This window comes from Malaya genurostris, chromosome 2 (genome assembly GCF_030247185.1).
Source record: "Malaya genurostris strain Urasoe2022 chromosome 2, Malgen_1.1, whole genome shotgun sequence".
NCBI classification, from domain to species: Eukaryota; Metazoa; Arthropoda; class Insecta; order Diptera; family Culicidae; genus Malaya; species Malaya genurostris.
The window spans coordinates 257,259,849-257,280,022 of record NC_080571.1 but is presented as its reverse complement, the minus strand read 5'-3'; the positions used below and the strand labels follow the sequence as shown (position 1 = coordinate 257,280,022).

Below are 20,174 nucleotides of genomic sequence, written 5' to 3'. Positions count from 1 at the left end.
TAATTTTGAGTAGACTTTCCAGATTATTTGTGAAATTTTGCATCAACACATTTTTCAATTCTAAAATCATCCCCGTAGAACGGAGCAGTAACCGTTTATAGATTTCAAAACACAATCACGGCTCGGCAAAGCAAAATTCTATGAATTCTTAATTGTGATAAATTTGATTGCGAAAACTTGTGTTTATGGTATTTAAAAAATCACCCTAGTTTTTGAATAATTGATCAATAAGACGACGCGCATTCCACAACATTTCAGCTGAAGTGACGGTATCAAAATTTTAACACACTTTACCCTATAATTCCGGAAACGGAAGTCAGATATGAATTAAATTTAGAAGTTTTGTATTGGACCATAATACCTTTTATTCGAATTAAAGTTTTTAAAATCTGTGGCGCCATCTCTGAAAAAAGTGAGAAAGTAATATGAAACTGAATATTTTACACGAATCACCCTGTAATTCCGGAACCGGAAGTCGTATCAAAATATAATTCAGTGACGTTGTATAGGACAATCATACCTTTCATTTGAATCTAAGTTTGTGAAAATCAATTCAGCCGTCTGTGAGAAAAGCTAATGCAAATATTTAAATTCTTTTGCACATACCACCTTGTAAATCAGGAACCGGAAGTAAAATTCAAATAAAATTCAGGAATTTTGTATGAGGTTACAAGACATTGCAAGACTTACTTCTAGAAAAGTAGGTGCAAAAAAATGTTACATGCATACATACGCATACATACGCACACACACATACACAAACATACATACACAATCACATACAGACACTGCGTACTCGACGAACTGAGTCGAATGGTATATGACACTCAGTCCTCCGGGCTTTGGCTCAAAAATCAGTTTTCACAGTAATTGCATAACCTTTATAGGGGTAGATGGGGTAAAATGCACCCCCTAAGGAAATGTAGCTATATCTTAACTATAGAGAATAACACGGAAGAGTTTCATACATGACTATCTTCCGTAATCATTATTTCTCAAAATTAAGTACAAATACTCGCTGAATGCATTGAAAAATAAATGAAATATTTTATTTTTTAAAGCCTTTAAAATTTGTCTATTGAAATATATGCGGGGCATGACGCCCGATCGTGGAAAACATGAAAAATATACATTCTACATTACGCGAAGTGACGATTATCTGAACATAGAGGCAGGATGATCTTAAACAACGGGTAAGCATCCATCAAAACAATGGATTAAAGCTCATGACAACCACGGGGCAATATGCACCCTCATAAAGCTTCTTCTTCTTCTTTAAAGCAAGCTTTATACTTTTCGTTTACGAAATATTTGCCAGGTGGAAGATTGTTCACAATTATTCATTAAATTCATAACTTATGGATAATTGTTGTAAGCGAATTCTTGAGCATTTTGCCTCACACAGTTCGGGTCGTTTTGCCCCCAAAAATATGAGACGATAAATTTGACGATTTTTCTATAAAATTGCAAATACATCGTCTGTATTAGAACTAACGCACTCGGGGTGCGTTTAACCCCATCTTCCTCTATATGAGAAAGGCGAAACATGCCGCTGAAAAAAAATTTTGTATCCATCAGTCTGTAATTTTGGAACCGGAAGTCGTATTCGGGTGAAATTTGGTAGCCTTATATGGGATTGTAAGACCTTTCGTTTGTACCTATGCTTGTGAAAAATGGATTAGCCATCTCTGAAAAAAATGCTTGCCCGGTTTTAGTTTATTTTACATATTTTAGTCTGATCCAGATGATATATAGCAGCTTATGGGACTATAAGGCCTTTAATTTGAATCTTAGCTAAAGAAAATCGGTTGAGCGATCTCTGAGAAAATCGAGTGCACTTTCTCTTCATTCCTTTGCACATTTTATCCCGTTACTCCCAAGCGGGAAGTCCGATCTGGGTAATATTCAATAGCAACCAATGGGACCAAGAGCACTTTCGTTTGAATCTAAGTTTGTGAAAATCGGTTCAGCAATCACCGAAAAAATCGAGTACACATTTTTGTCACATACACATATATAAGCTCAGTTCGTCGAAATGAGTCGAATGGTATATGACATTCGCCCCTCCGGGCCTCGGTTAAAAAGTCGGTTTTCACAGTGATTGCATAGACTTACTATAAGTGAAAAACAAAAATGCATTTGTTGAAATCTAATGAATATTGTATTCATTGTTCAGTTCAAATATTCTCTGTTAGAGTGAAGATACTTTTCAAAAAACAATACTTTTTGATTCAATTTTATTGTCCGAAAAAAATGTTCAGAAACTTTCAATCGATACTGTATTTGTTTTGCTTTGTTGCTTCAGTATGAAAATTGTAACTCATTGTAACTCAGTATGATGAGATTTAGGTTCATAACATTATTTTGACTTCATTGTCACCATCATAATCCGACTTGTTTCGTTGTGTCTATCATGCAAGTATTATGTAGCATAAGATTTTGCTTCGTTTTACCTTTTTTACCTTTTTTTATATATATAAAAAATAGGTATAGAATTCGCTCAAACTTTAGAAAAATTTTCCGAGTCCCGGAGGGCCGAGTGACATATACCAATCGATTCAGCTCGACGAACTGAGCAAATGTCCGTGTGTGTGTGTGTGTATGTGCATGTGTCTGTATGTGTGTTGTCAAATAAGAGGTCGAGATCTCAGAGATGGCTGGACCGATTTTGATCAAACTAGTCGCAAATGAAAGATCTTCCCGTCACCCAAAACGCTATTGAATGGTTTTGAGATCGGATGTTTACTTTTTGAGTTACACGAAGTTTTATGTCAAAATTTTCAGTTTTTTGACAGTATCTGTCACAATTGACCTTGAAAACAGAATATGTTTTCAGACTTGGATTCCGCACGGTAATAGCTATCCAACAAGCCATAGATTGTTAAAATCCGTCCATTTTTAACGGAGATATCGAAATTTTTGTGTAAGCGACTTTTCACCCTATTTCAGCAGTAGAAGTTTTGAGCGCTATATGATAAAGAAATGCTTGGGAGCAACGAAAAACACGATTTTTTATACTGTTACATACAATAGTTTCTAAGTACCAAAAAGACCGTGTACAGCATCCTTTGTCATGACATTTATCCTCGGACCGATTTTAGCACGGTTCGTTTTTGACAAAATAATCGTTCGAATATGACATATATAAACCAGATGATGGCTGATTTTTTTTAATTATATTGTTTTAAACTACTTACAGTACTAAATGCTGGAAGAACATAACATCCATAAACCATTCGCATCAGTTCGTCGAGATCACCAAATGCATGTGTGACAAATAATTTCACTCATTTTTTTGGAGATGACCTCAACCGTTTTCTACAAACTCAGATTCATATGAAAAGTCGTATACTCCCAAACAAAGTTCCTGAATTATGTTTGGTTCCGACCTCTGGTTCCGGAACTACAGGATGATATGTGAAACGAAATCAAAATTGTGTAACTCATTTTTCTCGTAGATGGCTGAACCGATCTAAGATTCAAATGAAATCTAAGAATCATCTATGAATCAAATGAAAAGTTTTCAGATTCTATAAAACATCTTGTTTTCCAGTCAGATCCAACTTCCGGTTTCGGAGATTATTATGATTAGTATAAAAATGTCTATTTCACATAAATTAATCAGGTTTATCGGGTTAGCAGATTTGGATAGTCGATAACCAAATAAACTTTTTTCAGTTTTGGTTGTATTCAGTTTTCGATTCAGAAGGCACCTAAACAATTAATTCGTGCTATGATTTCTCAAAGATGTTTACACTGATTTTCAAACATTTTGAAACAATTGTAAACTATACAGCTACTCAGGTGAATTTATCTGACTTCGGCCATACCAATTTTAGAATTCCGGTTCCAGTATCAAATAGTTTCTCAAAGCACAATCGTTTTCTCAAAAAAGCCTAATCGAATTTCAGAAACAAAAAATCAAATTAAAATAAACTTATAGTCCCATACTAAATTAATTAATTTTATCTAATTATGGCTTCCGATTCTCGAATTACATGATGATGAATTTTTAAAATTCAAACCGATATAGAAGATGACAATTCCGAAAAGCTTCAAAGTTTGACTCAAAACTATTGTAATTTATTCGTCATATGGCCATACGAATCGGTTTGGGGTATGCTGGTTCCTGAATACCGGCTCAGGAAGTACCTTAAATTACCGTAAACTCTAAAGTGGAACTTACTTCGACATATCAAGGCATGTTTAATCGATTATCGCACTTTTAGATTTAAATTCGATCCGATTTGCAGTTTCGACATTACAGAGTAATGAGTGAATAAAATCTCAAATTGTCGCTTAAAACTACGGTCATTAAAATAATGTCATGAAAACTTAATCACCGAAGAATATTCATGCAAAAATCACATGCCGATTGATAAAAAAAAGATATCATCTCACTGCTAGGTGGATTAATCACGTTTTTTATGTATAAGTTACAGGTGCTACTCGCGTGTCAAAAACATGCACAAATGTGTCTTCCTCATATCAGCCAATCTAAAATATCCATGACTTTACCACACATTGTTAGTGCCTGTTGCTTTACTAGCGAACAAAACGTGTCGTAAGCCCACTGCGCTTAATCACTAAATATTGCGTATTTCTATGTGTCGGTATTGCACACTAAGCTTTGTGCGATGATTCGTACAATTCATGTGATTGAAAGTTTTGCGAGCCTTATTTTGGCACTGAATTTCTCCTTAATTATCGTTCATACCAAACATTTTAGAAAACTTCATTTTAGAGTTATTTTTTAATATATCATACTATTGAAAATTTTATCATAAAATTCGGAACATATTTCCGATGGTATGGAGCAAAAATGATGTTGCTGCGTCGCATACAACAAGATATATTGGGGACGGGAATAGTGTGATGGGTAGGTCGTTGCCTTTCACGCAGCCCACCTGGGTTCGATTCCCAACCCCGTAAATAGGGTCAGAAAGTTGATTAAAACTTCTGTAAGTAGTGTATCGGAAATAAGCTATCCACATACATTTGTGTTGTACGCATGTATTTGTGATGTTTTTTATGCTCGAATCACAGCATGCTGTGCGTTTGGTTGTCAGCTTTCGTTTGTTTACTTGTTTGTGCGGTTGAAATTCTGCGTTTTCAAAATGTCGCGTATTGAGAAGGTAGTGAAAATTAAGGTTCTGGACACATGGCCAAGTTAGAAGGGTATTACTATGCGAAAATTGGCGAAGCGGTTTGGAATTCATCATGCCAGTGTTGAAACCATCATCAATAAGTTTGGGGTACACTATTCTTTGGATGAGCTACCAGGAAGAGACAGAAAATCCGGTTCTTTCAACCCGAAACTGGACCAGAAAGTGGTATCTCGAGTCATGAACAAATCAATGTAAATGCGTGATTTGGCCAAAAAAGCAGGAACGACTGTCGGAAAGATCCAGCGTATCAAGAGGCGAAATCACCTGAAGACCTACAAGAAGCAAAAAATCTCGAACCAAAGTGTAGAACAGACGCAGCAAGCAGCAACAAGGGCACGGAAATTGTATTCGGGTCTTTTGCATTGTCCGGATGCATGCGTTTTGATGAACGATGAGACTTATGTAAAGGAGGACTCAAAAACCATTCCAGGTCCACAATACTTTACTGTCGTTGTTGGGAAGGATGTAAGCGATGCGGACAGGTCGATTCAAGTGGGGAAATTCGGTCGAAAGGTACTGGTATGGCAGTACCTTTCGACCGTGGTTTGAAGTCAACCATTTTTTACACTACCGGAACTATAAATGCAGAAATCTATCAATCTGAGTGTCTCCAGAAGAGATTGCTGCCTTTATATAAGAAGCATAGTACACCTTCACTGCTTTGGCCGGATTTAGCGTCGACTCACTATGCCAAAACCACTCTCAATTGGCTTGCAGAAAAGGGTATAAAATTCTTTGAGGAAAATATCAACCCACCAAATTGTCCTCAGCTTCGACCCATCGAACGTTACTGGGCAATCGTGATGGGGGTCTTCAAGAAAACTGGCAAGGCAGCTGGGAACATGCAGGAGTTCAAAAAATTTGGGCTCAAACGTCCAAAGATTCGATGCAACACTTGTCCGGAACTTGATGAAGAGCGTTCGATCAAAAGTTCAAAAATTCGTGAAGGAATAACTTAAATATCATCCGGTTTTCATTATGCTCAAGTTTAAGCTTGTACAATAAAGGATTAATTTTTAGTTTGATTAAAACATAGTCTTTTATCATAATATGAAAGAAAAATTTGTGGATAACTTAGTTTCGATACACTTCTTAATTAAAACAAAAAAAATCAAGAAATATTCACGATTAGGTTCAATCCATTCTTGTAGAAGTAAGTTTTGAAAAGTAAGACGAAATTACGTCAACATGTTACTTGGGATAGCTTTACAGAAAAATAAAACAATATGTGCTCGTCTTCATGGTGTGTGTTAGAAAATTGGAGGGGTGAATATTTTTGAATTCATCTCGGGAATTCATCGGGCGATAGGAATGCTCACTACGGCTCTGGAAAACGATTTATTTGAGCAAAGTTTTAGTTTTAGGTTTTGTTTAGTCTGACTCAAATACTTAGCGATTTAAATTGAACTGCTAGTTGATCATGACAGTTTGATTTGGTTTGCTGTAATGAGTTGAAGACGAAACGCGAGAAGAAAGTTTTCACTAAATTCGGGAGCAAATATTCACTGATTCTGGAGCATTGGAATAATTAAGAGTGAAACAATTGGTGTTCGCCTGTTTGTACGTTGGTATTCAATCGAAATAGATGCTTGTGGCCACCTTCTAGTTCAATTTGTTTTTCAAAAAAAATTTCGAATATAAATGCGTCAATATTTTGAAACTTCGTATGTTCTTATGCGTAGTGAAAACCACAAATATGTTTGAAAGTAGTGTTGTCAAACATGTGTTCATACAACCCCCAGGCACCAGATCCCCCCCTTCATACAACCCCAGGCACGTGATCAGCAATTCTAACACGCATTGAAGTCTGATTTATGGTTAAGGAAATCCATTCAATGACTAGCTCGGTTAAGGAAATGACAACGGCGATGACATCGGACACTAGCACTCATCTGTTCTCCATCTTTACCCTCAAACTCCACTGGAAAGTACTGCCCGTGCCAGCGAGACAACGAACCAAAGGAGGAAATCGCTCCAGACAACAATATTGTATCGCATCCCTACAAGTACGGGAAGTATAGCGCCACCAGGCAGCACAACTGACAGCAGCTTCAAAGTGGTTCCGTACTCCAGTGATATTAGCATTAACATAAACCCAACTCCGTAGATGTATCGATAGAGATAGCGCCTTCACAAACGATGCAGTGATATATTGACGGGACGTGCTCCAGCTCCGAATGGAATGGAGCAAACAATCGCTGATCGCTCGTTGATGATAGGAACCTGTTTACCGAAAGGTTGATTAATTGCAATTATGATTCCGTTTTCGCAGAGCCGTGTGAATAGCCCGGGTATCCCACACCTGAGGGCATTCGTATGTAATAACACAAATTTCGTCAGCAATTTTACCGTTTTGCTCCATTGTACCTTCGGAATAAGCTAATTTCATACAAAGATTGCCCCATTAAATTTGATTTGTTCGAAGATCTGTTCAAGTTAAGCCATTCTTTGGCACCATTTGTATGCTGTAGGTACTTGGGAAGGGGGAGTCAACCGATGTCGATGGTGCCATTAGCATGCAGCATGTGTGACGATGGTACGACGCACGCACGGTGAAAAATATGAGCACGTTTTCGAGAACTGAGGGTCCGAAAACAGACGTTCCTCGACAAAGGAAACTTAGACAAATTGATGGAACAGTCGGGCGATGGAGCGTATCAATGTGACGGGTTTGCCTTGGGTCGTGCAGTCATTAATCGTAGAGAAAATGGGTGACAATTCGAGAATTTGGGTCACCAAGTGGCTGTTTTAAAACGAAATAGTAATTTTCGGTAATGACATGAGCCAGAGAACTTCGAATGGCACCGTTTGGTACCGCCAATTCGCCACGGACATTTCAGTCAGGGCTGTGACATGGTTCGTTTAATGTTATGTACTAATTTGAATTATACTAGCGAAATTATGTGTCTGTAATACGAGAAATTATCTATACCTGAACAAGTTGCATGAAAAAAAAAAGTTGCACAGAACGATATAATTTCAATTTTCCTCCATTTGCTTTCGTTTCAGATTTGAAAAAGAACTTCATCCTTCCCTCGACCAAAGTACGTGCCGAAGCCGGAGCAAAGCTGGAAATGAAATGCACGGCCCCGAAGGGCTATCCAAAGCCTCAAATCACGTGGTTGAAAAACAATTTCTCTCTCTCCGGCAACCCCCTGCTGTCGTTCTCGTCCGAGGGTAACATTGTGATAAACGGTGTAAAACTACAGGTGCGGAACATTCTCCAAACTCTACAACCTTCACCTACTAATACCGCTTTCCGCTAAAACCTATTAATATTCAATAAAACACGCATCTGACCACTCCTGGTCCATCCCGGGGAGTAAATTCCCACGTACACCCTCACTCATCCACTCATTCCCGCATCAGCCCTTCTATAACAGAATCCAAACACGCAACCATAATAAAACTTTATTTTATTATTTCAATTTCACCATTCGTTGGCCTCGGCTTCCCGGTCCGGTTCCGGCTTGATGGCGTCCTAAAATAACAACTTTTCGGGAACTGGCGTGCAAATCTCCGACCGACGGATCCGATCATCCCTTCTCCCTTTGCATCGACGGCCACATCGATGTCCGTGTAACGCAATGGCCATCACTGCACTGGCATGCCGGTTCGTGCGACTGCAGGACATCGGAAACTACACATGTGTCGCGGAGAACATCGCCGGCAAACGGACAGCCGATCCGATCGAACTAATCGTTTACGGTAAGCTAAAATCGATAACCAAAATAAACCGAGGTTGTAACCCCCGCCGGTAACACCTGGCACCCCTATCGAAACGTTTCTTCGTTGGGTCAGGAGGAAAACTTTTTGGGGTGGACTTCGGACACTCTACGGTTTTGGGACGAAATTTCGAAACAGTTTGAGTTGAGGATACAAAAACTTTTAAGTGCCGAGGATTTCGAGAGCATTGTTTTTTTAAGGGATAGAGAGAGAGAGAGACAGAGAGAAAATAGAATGACGACTGGTGTCGTTTTGTATCCATTTAGCACCCTGGATTCCGATTTGATCGGATTAAGTTCGGTGAGCCATGTGATTTCGTTCTCATAACTTGGTTTGTTCCATGCTGTTGAGCAGTATGTAATCTTTTGTCAGCGAACACTTATGTCATATTCAAACATGGTCGGAATCTGGATACCAATACCGGCTTAGCACAAATCGATAAGTTGTAGAAGCGTTTGTAATAGTTTCGATATTTTGCGATTTCTTAGTCTGGTGTTCATCAGTTCATCAACATGAGCTTTTTAATGTTAACTTGTTTGCCTTTCTCATAAAGAAAAGATCGCTGTAAAAATCGATTTTGAACCGAGGCCCGGAACGTAGGTTTTATGGTCCCATACAAAGTTCTTAAATTTCACTTAGATTAGAATTTCGGTTCGGGAATAACAGATTTGCCACACGGAAAACCCTCCAATCAAAAAATTACGATCTCGTTATTTTTGGTTTTTGCAGTTGTTGTTTTAACTAATAATTAGTTGATTCAACCAATTTGCTATTTGATTTGCACATATTGAAGTAGTTGAAAAATATGCTGTTTTTAATGCTGTTTAATGTCAAAAACAGCACAAAGCAAAACGAAAATCGCAATGGAAAATCAACCGTTACTTTAGTTGAAATTCAAACGCGTTTCTTAACACGTTGACTGCCACGACCATTCGTTTCCGAACGGAATATACGAGTTATCTCGTAGGTTGGCAGTCAACGTGTTAAACATTTTCATGCAAACAAAATTCGCTAATTATACGTTTGTAAAACTCGTGAAGGGTAACTTTTGAATGATAGTAAATTAATGTTTATCATAACACTAGTTGTCAGAATATTAATGTGATAATCATGATAATCTACATCTTTACTGTTCTGGTGTTATAAGAAGAAACGATTGATATAAAGTAGTGCAATTCACAGAACTGATAGGCGTTAGAGATATTGCAATTAACAAAACGTGTTTAACTAAAACTAGAACCCAGTGAATTGTATGCGTTTGAATTTTGGTCTTAAAATCAACTTGATTCTCCATCGTGAAATGCATGTTAAATTTTTGCGGTTTCAAGTGTATTCCTAGTAACTGATTTAAGGCAGACATAATCAATGCCTCTCTTGTTTTGTGGGTGGGTGTTCACCGGATGACAGTTTCACTCATATCAAATTTTATGGTTTAAGACACATTTATGACTGGAATACAGGATTTTATCTTCATAGTTTAAATGTAATTAGCATTAGATAAATAAAAATAGAGAATGGAGGTAATATGAGAGGCTTTTAGAACTAATTTTCGGACACTTGCACCATTTTTTATGCAACGAAGCTGATTTCTATCAAAAAGATGATGAATCACCAAATTTTGTTTGTAAATTATGCCGACATAAATTTTAAGGTGTTCAGTCATAATTCTTTTTTCACCCGCATATTCACGATAAATATAAGAGCGCAAAAACTTTTAACATTGAGCTTCAAAATAGTGATTAAATCTAAGATATTCTTAGTATGTAACCATATAAACGGCATGGAAACCACATATATCAGAAAAATGCTATCAACGTAATAGTTTATTCATTACGAAATTTTCATAAAAAGGATTATGTTTAACAGAAAGCTGATTTTAAATCCTTCTTGAATTTTAAATCATTCCGAAACAGGTTTGTCATAGGTTTGATGCTTCAGTTTGGACCATAAATTTTATCAAAAATGGTCTACTAGACTGGAATATAATCTTATAATGGTGTTTAGTAGGATTTTGACGAGTTTAAAAAAGTTATGCTATAATTATGAAGTAACACTGAAAACTACTACAAGTATTTTTAAATTGAATATGTTACTTCAATTTACCCACACTGAAAGAAATGAAAGACTCTTTCTAAACAATTTAAAAACAAGTTTTCTTTCTATCCAACGGCCTGATGATATAAGACAAAGTCATTAAAAGATTTAGAATTACCAGAACTGAATATAGGGGTACAAATCTGATAAATGGAATTTCGATTGGTCATCAATAAACTGGATGACTACGAGATTGGTATTGATGTATTGGATATTTATCGTTTATTATTATCACATGTACATTCAAAATATGAATCATAATGTTTTTATATCCATTTCAACAATAAATTTCCTTGTTATTGAATAGAAAATAATTGATTAATAGTGCTGTATGTATTGTTTTCCTTATTTGTATTTCAAAACTTCACAAAATTGAAGAACAATTCTTGGTTGGACTGCTTTTTGAAAATATGCTACAACGTTGATAAAATATATAAGTTTTATGCTGCTTGTTAGCATTTTACAGAGATTTTTGTTTTCAAAATAAAACGATGGCTGATGCTAGTATTCGATGGTCAGAAAAATGAAATATTGTTTCATGTGTTCACCATCGCTCGCCAATGGCGCTGGTAGCAGTAATCAGGGATGTGATTTTGTACCGTTGTATCATGATGCTCGCGTGATACCCCCGTGATTCAGGGTGACAGACATGTGATTTCATGGTGTACAGTGATTCCGAAATCACATGTCTGTCATGAGCATAATATCTTAACATAGCGAATTTTCATTTAAAAACGTGTTTATTCCACCTAGCAGTGAGATGATACCTTTATTTATCAATCCGCATGTGTTTTTTGCATGAATATTCTTCGGTGTTAAAGTTTTCATGACATTTTTTTAATGACCGTCGTTTTAAGCGACAATTTTAGATTAAAATCACTCATTACTCTGTAATGTCGAAACTGCAAATCGGATCGAATTTGAATCTAGAAGTGTGATAATCGATCAAACATGCCATGATATGTAAGTTCCACTTTAGAGTTTACGGTAATTTAAGGTACTTCCAGAGCCGGTATTCAGGAACCAGCATAACCCAAACCGATTCGTATGGCCATATGACGAATAAATTACAACAGTTTTGAGTCCAACTTTGAAGCTTTTCAGGATTGTCATCTTATATATTGGTTTGAATTTTAAAAATTCGTCATCATGTCATTCGAGAACCGGAAGTCATAATTGGATAAAATTAATTAATTTTGTATATAAGATTATTTTAATTTGAATTTTTGTTTCTGAAATTTGATTAGGTTTTTTTGAGAAAACGATTGAGCTTTGAGAAACGATTTTATACTGGAACCGGAATTCTAAAATCGGTATGGGCGAAGTCAGATAAAATCACCTGAGTAGCTGTTTAGTTTACAATTGTTTCAAAATATTCGAAAATCAGTGAAAACATCTTTGAGAAATCATAGCACGAATTAAATTTTTAGGTGCCTTCTGAATCGACAACTGAATACCACTAAAACTGAAAAAAGTTAATTTTCTTTATCGACTATCCAATCTGCTTACCCGATAAACCTGATTAATTTATGTGGAATAGACATTTTTATACCAATCACAATGTATCCCCGAAACCGGAAGTTAGATCTGACTGAAGAGCAAAATGTTTTATAGAATCTTGAAACTTTTCATTTGAATCTTAGATGATTCTTAGATTTTATTTGAATCTTAGATCGGATCAGCCATCTACGAGAAGAATGAGTTACACAATTTCGATTTCGTTTCACATATCATCCTGTAGTTCCGGAACCAGAGGTCGGAACCAAACATAATGCAGAAACATTGTTTGGGAGCATACGAGTTTTCGTATGAATCTGAATTTGCAGAAAAGAAATTTTCCGAGAAAATTGAGTGAAATTATTTGTCACACACGCATTTGCTGATCTCGACGAACCGATTCGAATGGTATATGGATGTTATATTCTTCCAGCAGTTTTTGCTGTAAGTAGTTTAAAACAATATAATTAAAAAAAATCTGCCATCATCTGGTTTACATATGTCATATTCGAACGATTATGTTGCCAAAAACGAGCCGTGTTAAAATCGGTCCAAGGCTAAATGTCATGAAAAAGGATGCTGTACACAGTCTTTTTGGTACTTAGAAACAATTATATGTAACAGTATAAAAAATCGTGTTTTCCGTTGCTCCCAATCATTTCTTTGTCATACAGCGCTCAAAATTCTTACTGCTGGGGGGAAAAGTCGTTTACACAAAAATTTCGATATCTCCGTTAAAAATGGACGGATTTTAACAATCTATGGCTTGTTGGATAGGTATTACCGTGCGGAATCTAAGTCTAAAAACATATTTTGTTTTCAAGGTCAATTGTGACAGATACTGTCAAAAAACTGAAAATTTTGACATAAAACTTCGTATAACTCAAAAAGTAAACATCCGATCTCAAAACCATTCAATGGCGTTTTGGGTGACGTGGAGACCTTTCATTTGCGACTAGTTTGATCAAAATCGGTCCAGCCATCTCTGAGATCTCGACCTCTTAGTTGACAACACACATACAGACACACACACACGGGCATTTGCTCAGTTCGTCGAGCTGAATCGATTGGTATATGTCATTCGGCCCTCCGGGCCTCGGAAAATTTTTCTAAAGTTTGAGCGAATTCTATACCTATTTTTTATATATATAAAAAAAGGTAAAAATCAGAACGTATATCAATAAGGAATGTTTTATTTTTGTTCAAAATCAATAATTTTGCTTAAGTTGAAATAACTAATCGTAATATCTAAAACAACTAAATCCGATTTGTTTTTCAACTCACATAACTGTTAAATCAAAAACAAGGTCGGTTGTTGTAACTAAAATCTTTATTGAAATTTAAAGGTGTGTGTCTTGACTAACTGACAGCATCTTTTTTTCAACCAAAAATTTTGTTATTTCAACCATCGTTTCTGTTGATCGAAAAACAAAAATGACAGTTTAGAAGAAACAACTATCGATTAGTTGTACCAAATTTTAACCAATAAAATTCAGAAAAAACTAATATTTTGGTTGTTTCACAATCGCGAGGGGTTTCGTGCAAAAAGTGAAAACAATGTCAACAAATTTTCTCGAAGGTGGCATAGATAGATTATAATAAAGGTGTTATGATCCACTAATTCTTGAATTTCATTACGAGCCGACTTCTGGTTCTGGTACAGGGCGATTTCCGTTATGAAATGCAAATAATGTCCCACTTTTCTTAGATTCAACTGAAAGGTCTTCAGATGGCATAAGAATTTTTATTCAGTTCCAACTTCCGGTTTCGGAGATAGGGTGCTTAGAGTAAAAATGTCAATTTCAAGAGTATTTCTTTTTTCATAAGTTATTATATTATGAGTATCGTATTCTATAAATTGGCTAAAACATTCTCTAGTTGGCAGTTTATGATAGTTTATGACCAAACAATCGCATATCATATTTTCATAAAATCAAATTCAAATAATAGAAATGATAGCCCAATGTGTGTGTGTGTGTGTGTGTGTGTGTGTGTGTGTGTGTGTGTGTGTGTGTGTGTGTGTGTGTGTGTGTGTGTGTGTGTGTGTGTGTGTGTGTGTGTGTGTGTGTGTGTGTGTGAGTCTTCCTGTCCCATAGGAAATTCCTGAATTTCATCCGGATCCGATTTCCGGTTCCGGAGCTATAGGGTAAAGTGTGTTCAATATTGTACACCATTCACTTGAACCGGCGAAACAAAAAACGTAAAAACATACCTAAACTGGTCTCAAATACACACAAATCGACAGTCATTATCAGTAGGCAACTAAACAAATCGATTCCGGCTATTCTAGTTCCCGGTATCCGGTTCTGGAAGCACCGGAAACAGTAGTCATATATACCAAAATGGGTCTCACTCATTTTTCTCAGCGATGGTTTGACAAATTTCCACAAACATAGATTCAAATGAAAGGTCTCACGGTCCAATACAGAATTCCTGAATTCCATCCGGATCCGACGTCCGGTTCAGAATTTAGAGTAAAGTGTGTTGAATATTGTACACCGTCACTTAAACCGGCGAAACAAAAACCGTAAAAACTGGACTCAAAACGGTTATTCCCAATCTTAGGTTCAAATGGAAGGTCTTATGGTCCTACCAAAAATTACTGCATATTTTCGGATACAACAAACATTTAAATTGTCATTTAGAGTGCGATGGCAAAATTGCACAAAATCTTCAAAATTTGAATAAAAACTAGTAGAGTTTGTACGTCATGTTAGTTGGTGGCCGTACGAACCGACTTCGATTAGACCGGTTCTCGGGTTCCGGTGCCGGAAGTGCATACAATAGTGAACCCACTTCGTTTTCTTAAAGATGACCTACGCGAGCAAAGCACTGTTTCATTCTGTATGTTATACTAGTAAATGCACAAGCAACTCTTTGGTTTCCTTCAAAAATCGAAGAGAAAAATTTTGAATAGAATACCACAATATTATTCATGAGAAAGGCATCATTACACCACTAAGTGGATTAAAACAGGTTTTTTTTTCCCATAATTGAATGTTGATGTAGAATGTAGAATAGTATTATACATAATAAATATTCAAAACTGTTTTCTAAACCTTTTCAATTTGTATTCATAGGTGATAAGGAATAATACGAGAAAGGTGTTACTACACCACTAGGTGGATTGAAACAGGTTTTTTGTTTTTGCCGTCATGTTCACCATACACAGATTTAGAATAGTATTGACCTCGCTCTTTTAAAGATCAATAATACGATGACAAATTGATTGCAAAGGTGGTCTGAAACTTGATTGATAGCAAGAGATACTGTGAAGATATAATAAACTAGCGGAATTACCCGATGTTGCTCGGAAATGTTTCGTGAAGGCAAGACTGCAAAACGATCTTGGAAATGGAAATAGTCTGGAAATGGAAATAGTCCTGGCAATGGAAATAGTCTGAATGTGACGAAACACAACTTAGAATCAATACTCCGCACATGCTCAGACTGCGCATCCGATCAATAATGCATTCGATTCTCGTGACTATAAACACTTACTACTTCCTCCTTGCTATCAATATTTTTATGATATCATTATTTCCACGCAATCGCTAATGGGATGCGCTAGGTAGTAGGGTTATTTTCCTTATCTTGGTTCGGCAGTCATCTTGATTTACAAAAAGGCGGGTGAGTAAAGTCGGAGACATAACCGGATTGACGTGAATACGAATAGTTTCCTCTAATTTATTACAGATGCAATGAACAATAAAATATCAATAAATGAACAAAACCACGCTTGTATACTCTGAAATGATCAAAACGCATTCAAACCAATATCCGCAATGCAAACTTCTCAAAAGCAAAATAGCGGGATGTGGGTTTTATTTGCACTCGTTTACGACCGGTTCCAAACCAACCTGATTATTTTCACTTCCGATTTGCATATTCAAACAGTTTCATAATTCCTATAACTCTTTTGTAAACATTCATAGTCCTTAAAAGGGTTGATTTGCAGAACTTTGTCCGTAGTTGTTCACTTTTCGGTGTATTTTGCTCCAATACATACGATCAGCAGCTGAATGATGTGCACAACAAAAAATTAATGTTATATGTGACCTATTTCCACATACGATGCAGTTTATAAAGACCTTATTCGCCAAATAACGGAAAATTACAAATGTCTGATGTAATTACCCTTATTTAAAACGAAACTCACACTGCGAACGGTGCACAAAATAGATGTGTCCCGTTTTTTAAATTTCATTGAGAATTCAGAAAAGGGTTTTAAATCCATTGACTCAATTCAAATAGTGCTACCATTATTATTCCGTCATAAAACTTTATTATGAAAAAGACCTTCCAAAATCATTAAACTTTCTCATTTATTTAGGATACAGCAGCCGGAAATGATGAAAATTTTTCAAATGTCTGTACTGGATGAGTGATAGGAAACAAAATATGTTTCTTTTTCGAAAAGTGGTTCAAATGAACAAACAGAGTTTGCATGTTCGAGTTTAGTCTCAAACAAATCCATGACTCCTCTCCCTTGATTACAAACGCAGAAAAAATAGCAACATACAGAATCTTTAAGTCGAATATTGATCTTCAAAATTGCATATCTCAACAAAAAAACTATTATTATGCTAAACTTAATTAATTTATGGCTTTTTGAAGGGTCGAATGGCGGAATTTTCTCCACTTTGGTGCATTTTACTAGAACACAAACCAGATGAATGTTGGCTCTTGAAAGAACTGATTATTTAAGTCCCTTAGATGCTTCGATGCCTGAATGAACGAATACCATAAACTAACTATACTATGAAACGGAAGAGGTAGATTCTTATCAAACAGTTAGAAAACCGTGAAGAAAAGTTAATTTACATAAAAACATGAAATTGACCTGTGAGAGGCAAAACAATAGTTTATCTTTCTTATATGTTCTCATTTTACGGGAGACAAAAACTTTATTTTTCCAAGTATATAGGAAGTCAAACTGTACAGACCGAGTAATACCAAATACTTCTAAGCTTTCCGACCAACACAAAATGGCTGTATTTCTCCATATGTTTCATAGAATACTAACCTTGCCCCTCAGAGAAAATGCGGCGATATAAGAGAAAACACTAAACACAGTTCTTATTTGAGGAAATTGAAGAAAAATTCGAAATACTATCGCGTAACGAATAAAAACTTTCCTATTTTTTCTGAATGGTTGATTCATTGTAGTGACATATTCTATAAATTATGTACAATCATTTTAAATAACCAAACAAAGGTCAACAGATTGCACGCGCATTTATATTGTTTATTATTTTTACTTTATCATTTGCCGCGAAAAATGGTTAACTGGTTATATTGGTTGATCTGGGCAGCCAGCTACCGAGAAAAATATTAATTTATCAAACATACAATTATTTTCTTACCATTTATTCTAGTTTGTTATAATCGTTTAAATTATAATAATATGGAAGAAAACCTTTTTTAATCCACCTAGTGGTGTCATCATGCCTTTTTCATATTACTTATATTTTCAAAAATATCACTAGAAGATTCTGTGACGATTTTTTTTCAATCTTGAATATAATAAGAAACTTTCTTTGGGTATAAACTAACATAAAGGTTATGTTGTAATTGTAAATTGTAAACAGTTATGTCAAGTTAATAAGAAATTTTCTTTATTTTGCATCGTCGCACTAAATGATTAAACACACTTTAGTTCAAGAACCGGATGAAATTAAACAGCAACCTATGAAACTATAGGAACTTTTATTTGACCCTGTTTGTGGAAATCGCTCAAATCATCTCTGACAAAACTGAGTAAGTCTTGTTTTAGCCTTTTTGACCACTATTTTCGGTACTTCTGCAACCGGGAACTTGGAACCACTACAACCGAAGTCGGTTCGTTTAGTAAGCTACTAATATAACCTACACATTGAATCAGTTTAAAGCCAAACCTAGAAGAATTTTACCTATTTTTGCATCGTCGCTCTAAATGACGGTGTGTCCTATTTCAAACACACTTTACCCTATGAAAGCATGATGAAATTCAGTAGCAACCTATGGGACTACGAGATTTTTTATTTTTTGAGTGACATTATTTGACACATACTCTCACACATATACGCACAGAACCATACATTGCTCAGCTCGATGAACTGTGTCGAATGATATAGAACACTCTGGGCCAATTTCCACTAGTCAATGTTTCAAGTGATTGCTTAAACTTTCTATATGAGAAAGGCAATAAGTGTACTTTTATAGAAAATCATCCTTATCATAATTTTGTAATAACACTAACAATCAAGTACAAATTAATAATAATACCAGTTTTGCATCGTCATTTCAATTACGATTTTGATGTTTTTACACTCATCGCCCTATAATTTCGAAATGGGTAGTCGAGGATGAACTTGCACAGCATATTTAAGGACAATGAGAGCTTTAATTTGAATCATAATTTGTGAAACCAGTTCAACCGTTTCTGAAAAATCGAAGCGAGTTCCGCTTTTCGAGCTTCTTTTTCACAATTATTGGTGCTTTCGAAAACGAAAACCGATAGTTCTAAAGTAGTTTTATATATTTTCTAACTAACAAGATTTGCCTACTAGATGAACTTAGCAGTAAGTTTTATAAAAATGTGCACCCGTTTTACCATCACTTATGAAAAACTACTCATGAAATTGAAAACTTGCACTAATCGCTCTGTAACTCTGGAGCTGGAAGTCGAATCTGGATCAACTTTTCGGAGACTTTTTAAGAAATTTTAAGACCTTTCATTTTTATCTTAGTTTGTGGAAATCGGTTAGAAATTTCCGAAAAAATTGAGTGCGCTGGTTTTCCTAAATTTCCACATATTTCCACATTATCCTAGAAGTTAAATCCAAATGCAATTCAGGAAAGTTGTAGGAGTCCATAAAACCTTTCATTTGCGTCTAAGTTTGTGAAAATCGGTCCCGCAATCTCTGAGAAACGTGTGTGACTATATTTTTCCTTTTTTTGGTGCATATCAACCTGTGATTCCGGAACCGAAAGTCGGATCGGTATAAAATTTAACTGCAGTCTATGGGACTGTAAGACCTTTCATTTGAATTCGAGTTCGTGAAAATCGAATCAGCCATCTCTGAGAAAATTGAGTGACATTATTTGTCACATGCATACATACATATACAGACACACATACACACGCACATACACACACATATATTTTGTGATTTCGACGAACTGAGTCGAATGGTATATGACACTCGGCCCTCCGAGCCTCGGTTGTACAGTCGATTTTCACAGCGATTGCAAAGCCTGCCTATATGAGAAAGCAAAAAAACAAATAAAACTTTTTCCAGAAGCTAACCGGAAATTGATAAGTTAAATAAAGAAGAACTTTATGGTGATAATAATATTATTTTAGCAGTATATCGTCTAGATATCGTAGTAACTATATCGCCAAACGCTCAAGAATGCGGTTTCGATTATGCTTGCAATAGTTCATTATGTTGATCAAATGGTACTGTTGCATGCGGGTGCTTAAAATCTGCAAATGGATTCTGCATCTGGAACTGTATTCTGAACCTGAAACCTGAACTATATTCAGGAACTAAATTCTAGAAATGGGCTCATACAACTGGAAAGTATGTAGCATAAATCACGTTGATATGTTAGATATAATAAGATATATTTATAGGATATATTCACCTCAACAACAACAACAAAAAAAAAACTACAAGGATCAGCCCCATGGGGTTGTTCGAG

General features: G+C 35.8%; 1 protein-coding gene across 3 annotated transcripts in view; it reads left to right on the top strand.

The window, feature by feature from the left end:
- Positions 1 to 20,174, top strand: part of LOC131429619 (netrin receptor unc-5-like) — a 330,312-nt gene that overhangs the window by 132,212 nt on the left and 177,926 nt on the right. For all 3 annotated transcript variants that reach the window (XM_058593852.1, XM_058593853.1, XM_058593854.1), the window contains 2 exons: positions 8,178 to 8,377; positions 8,798 to 8,876. In XM_058593852.1, coding sequence (XP_058449835.1) covers positions 8,178 to 8,377; positions 8,798 to 8,876 — 279 coding nt within the window. The remainder of the gene's footprint in view (positions 1 to 8,177; positions 8,378 to 8,797; positions 8,877 to 20,174) is intronic.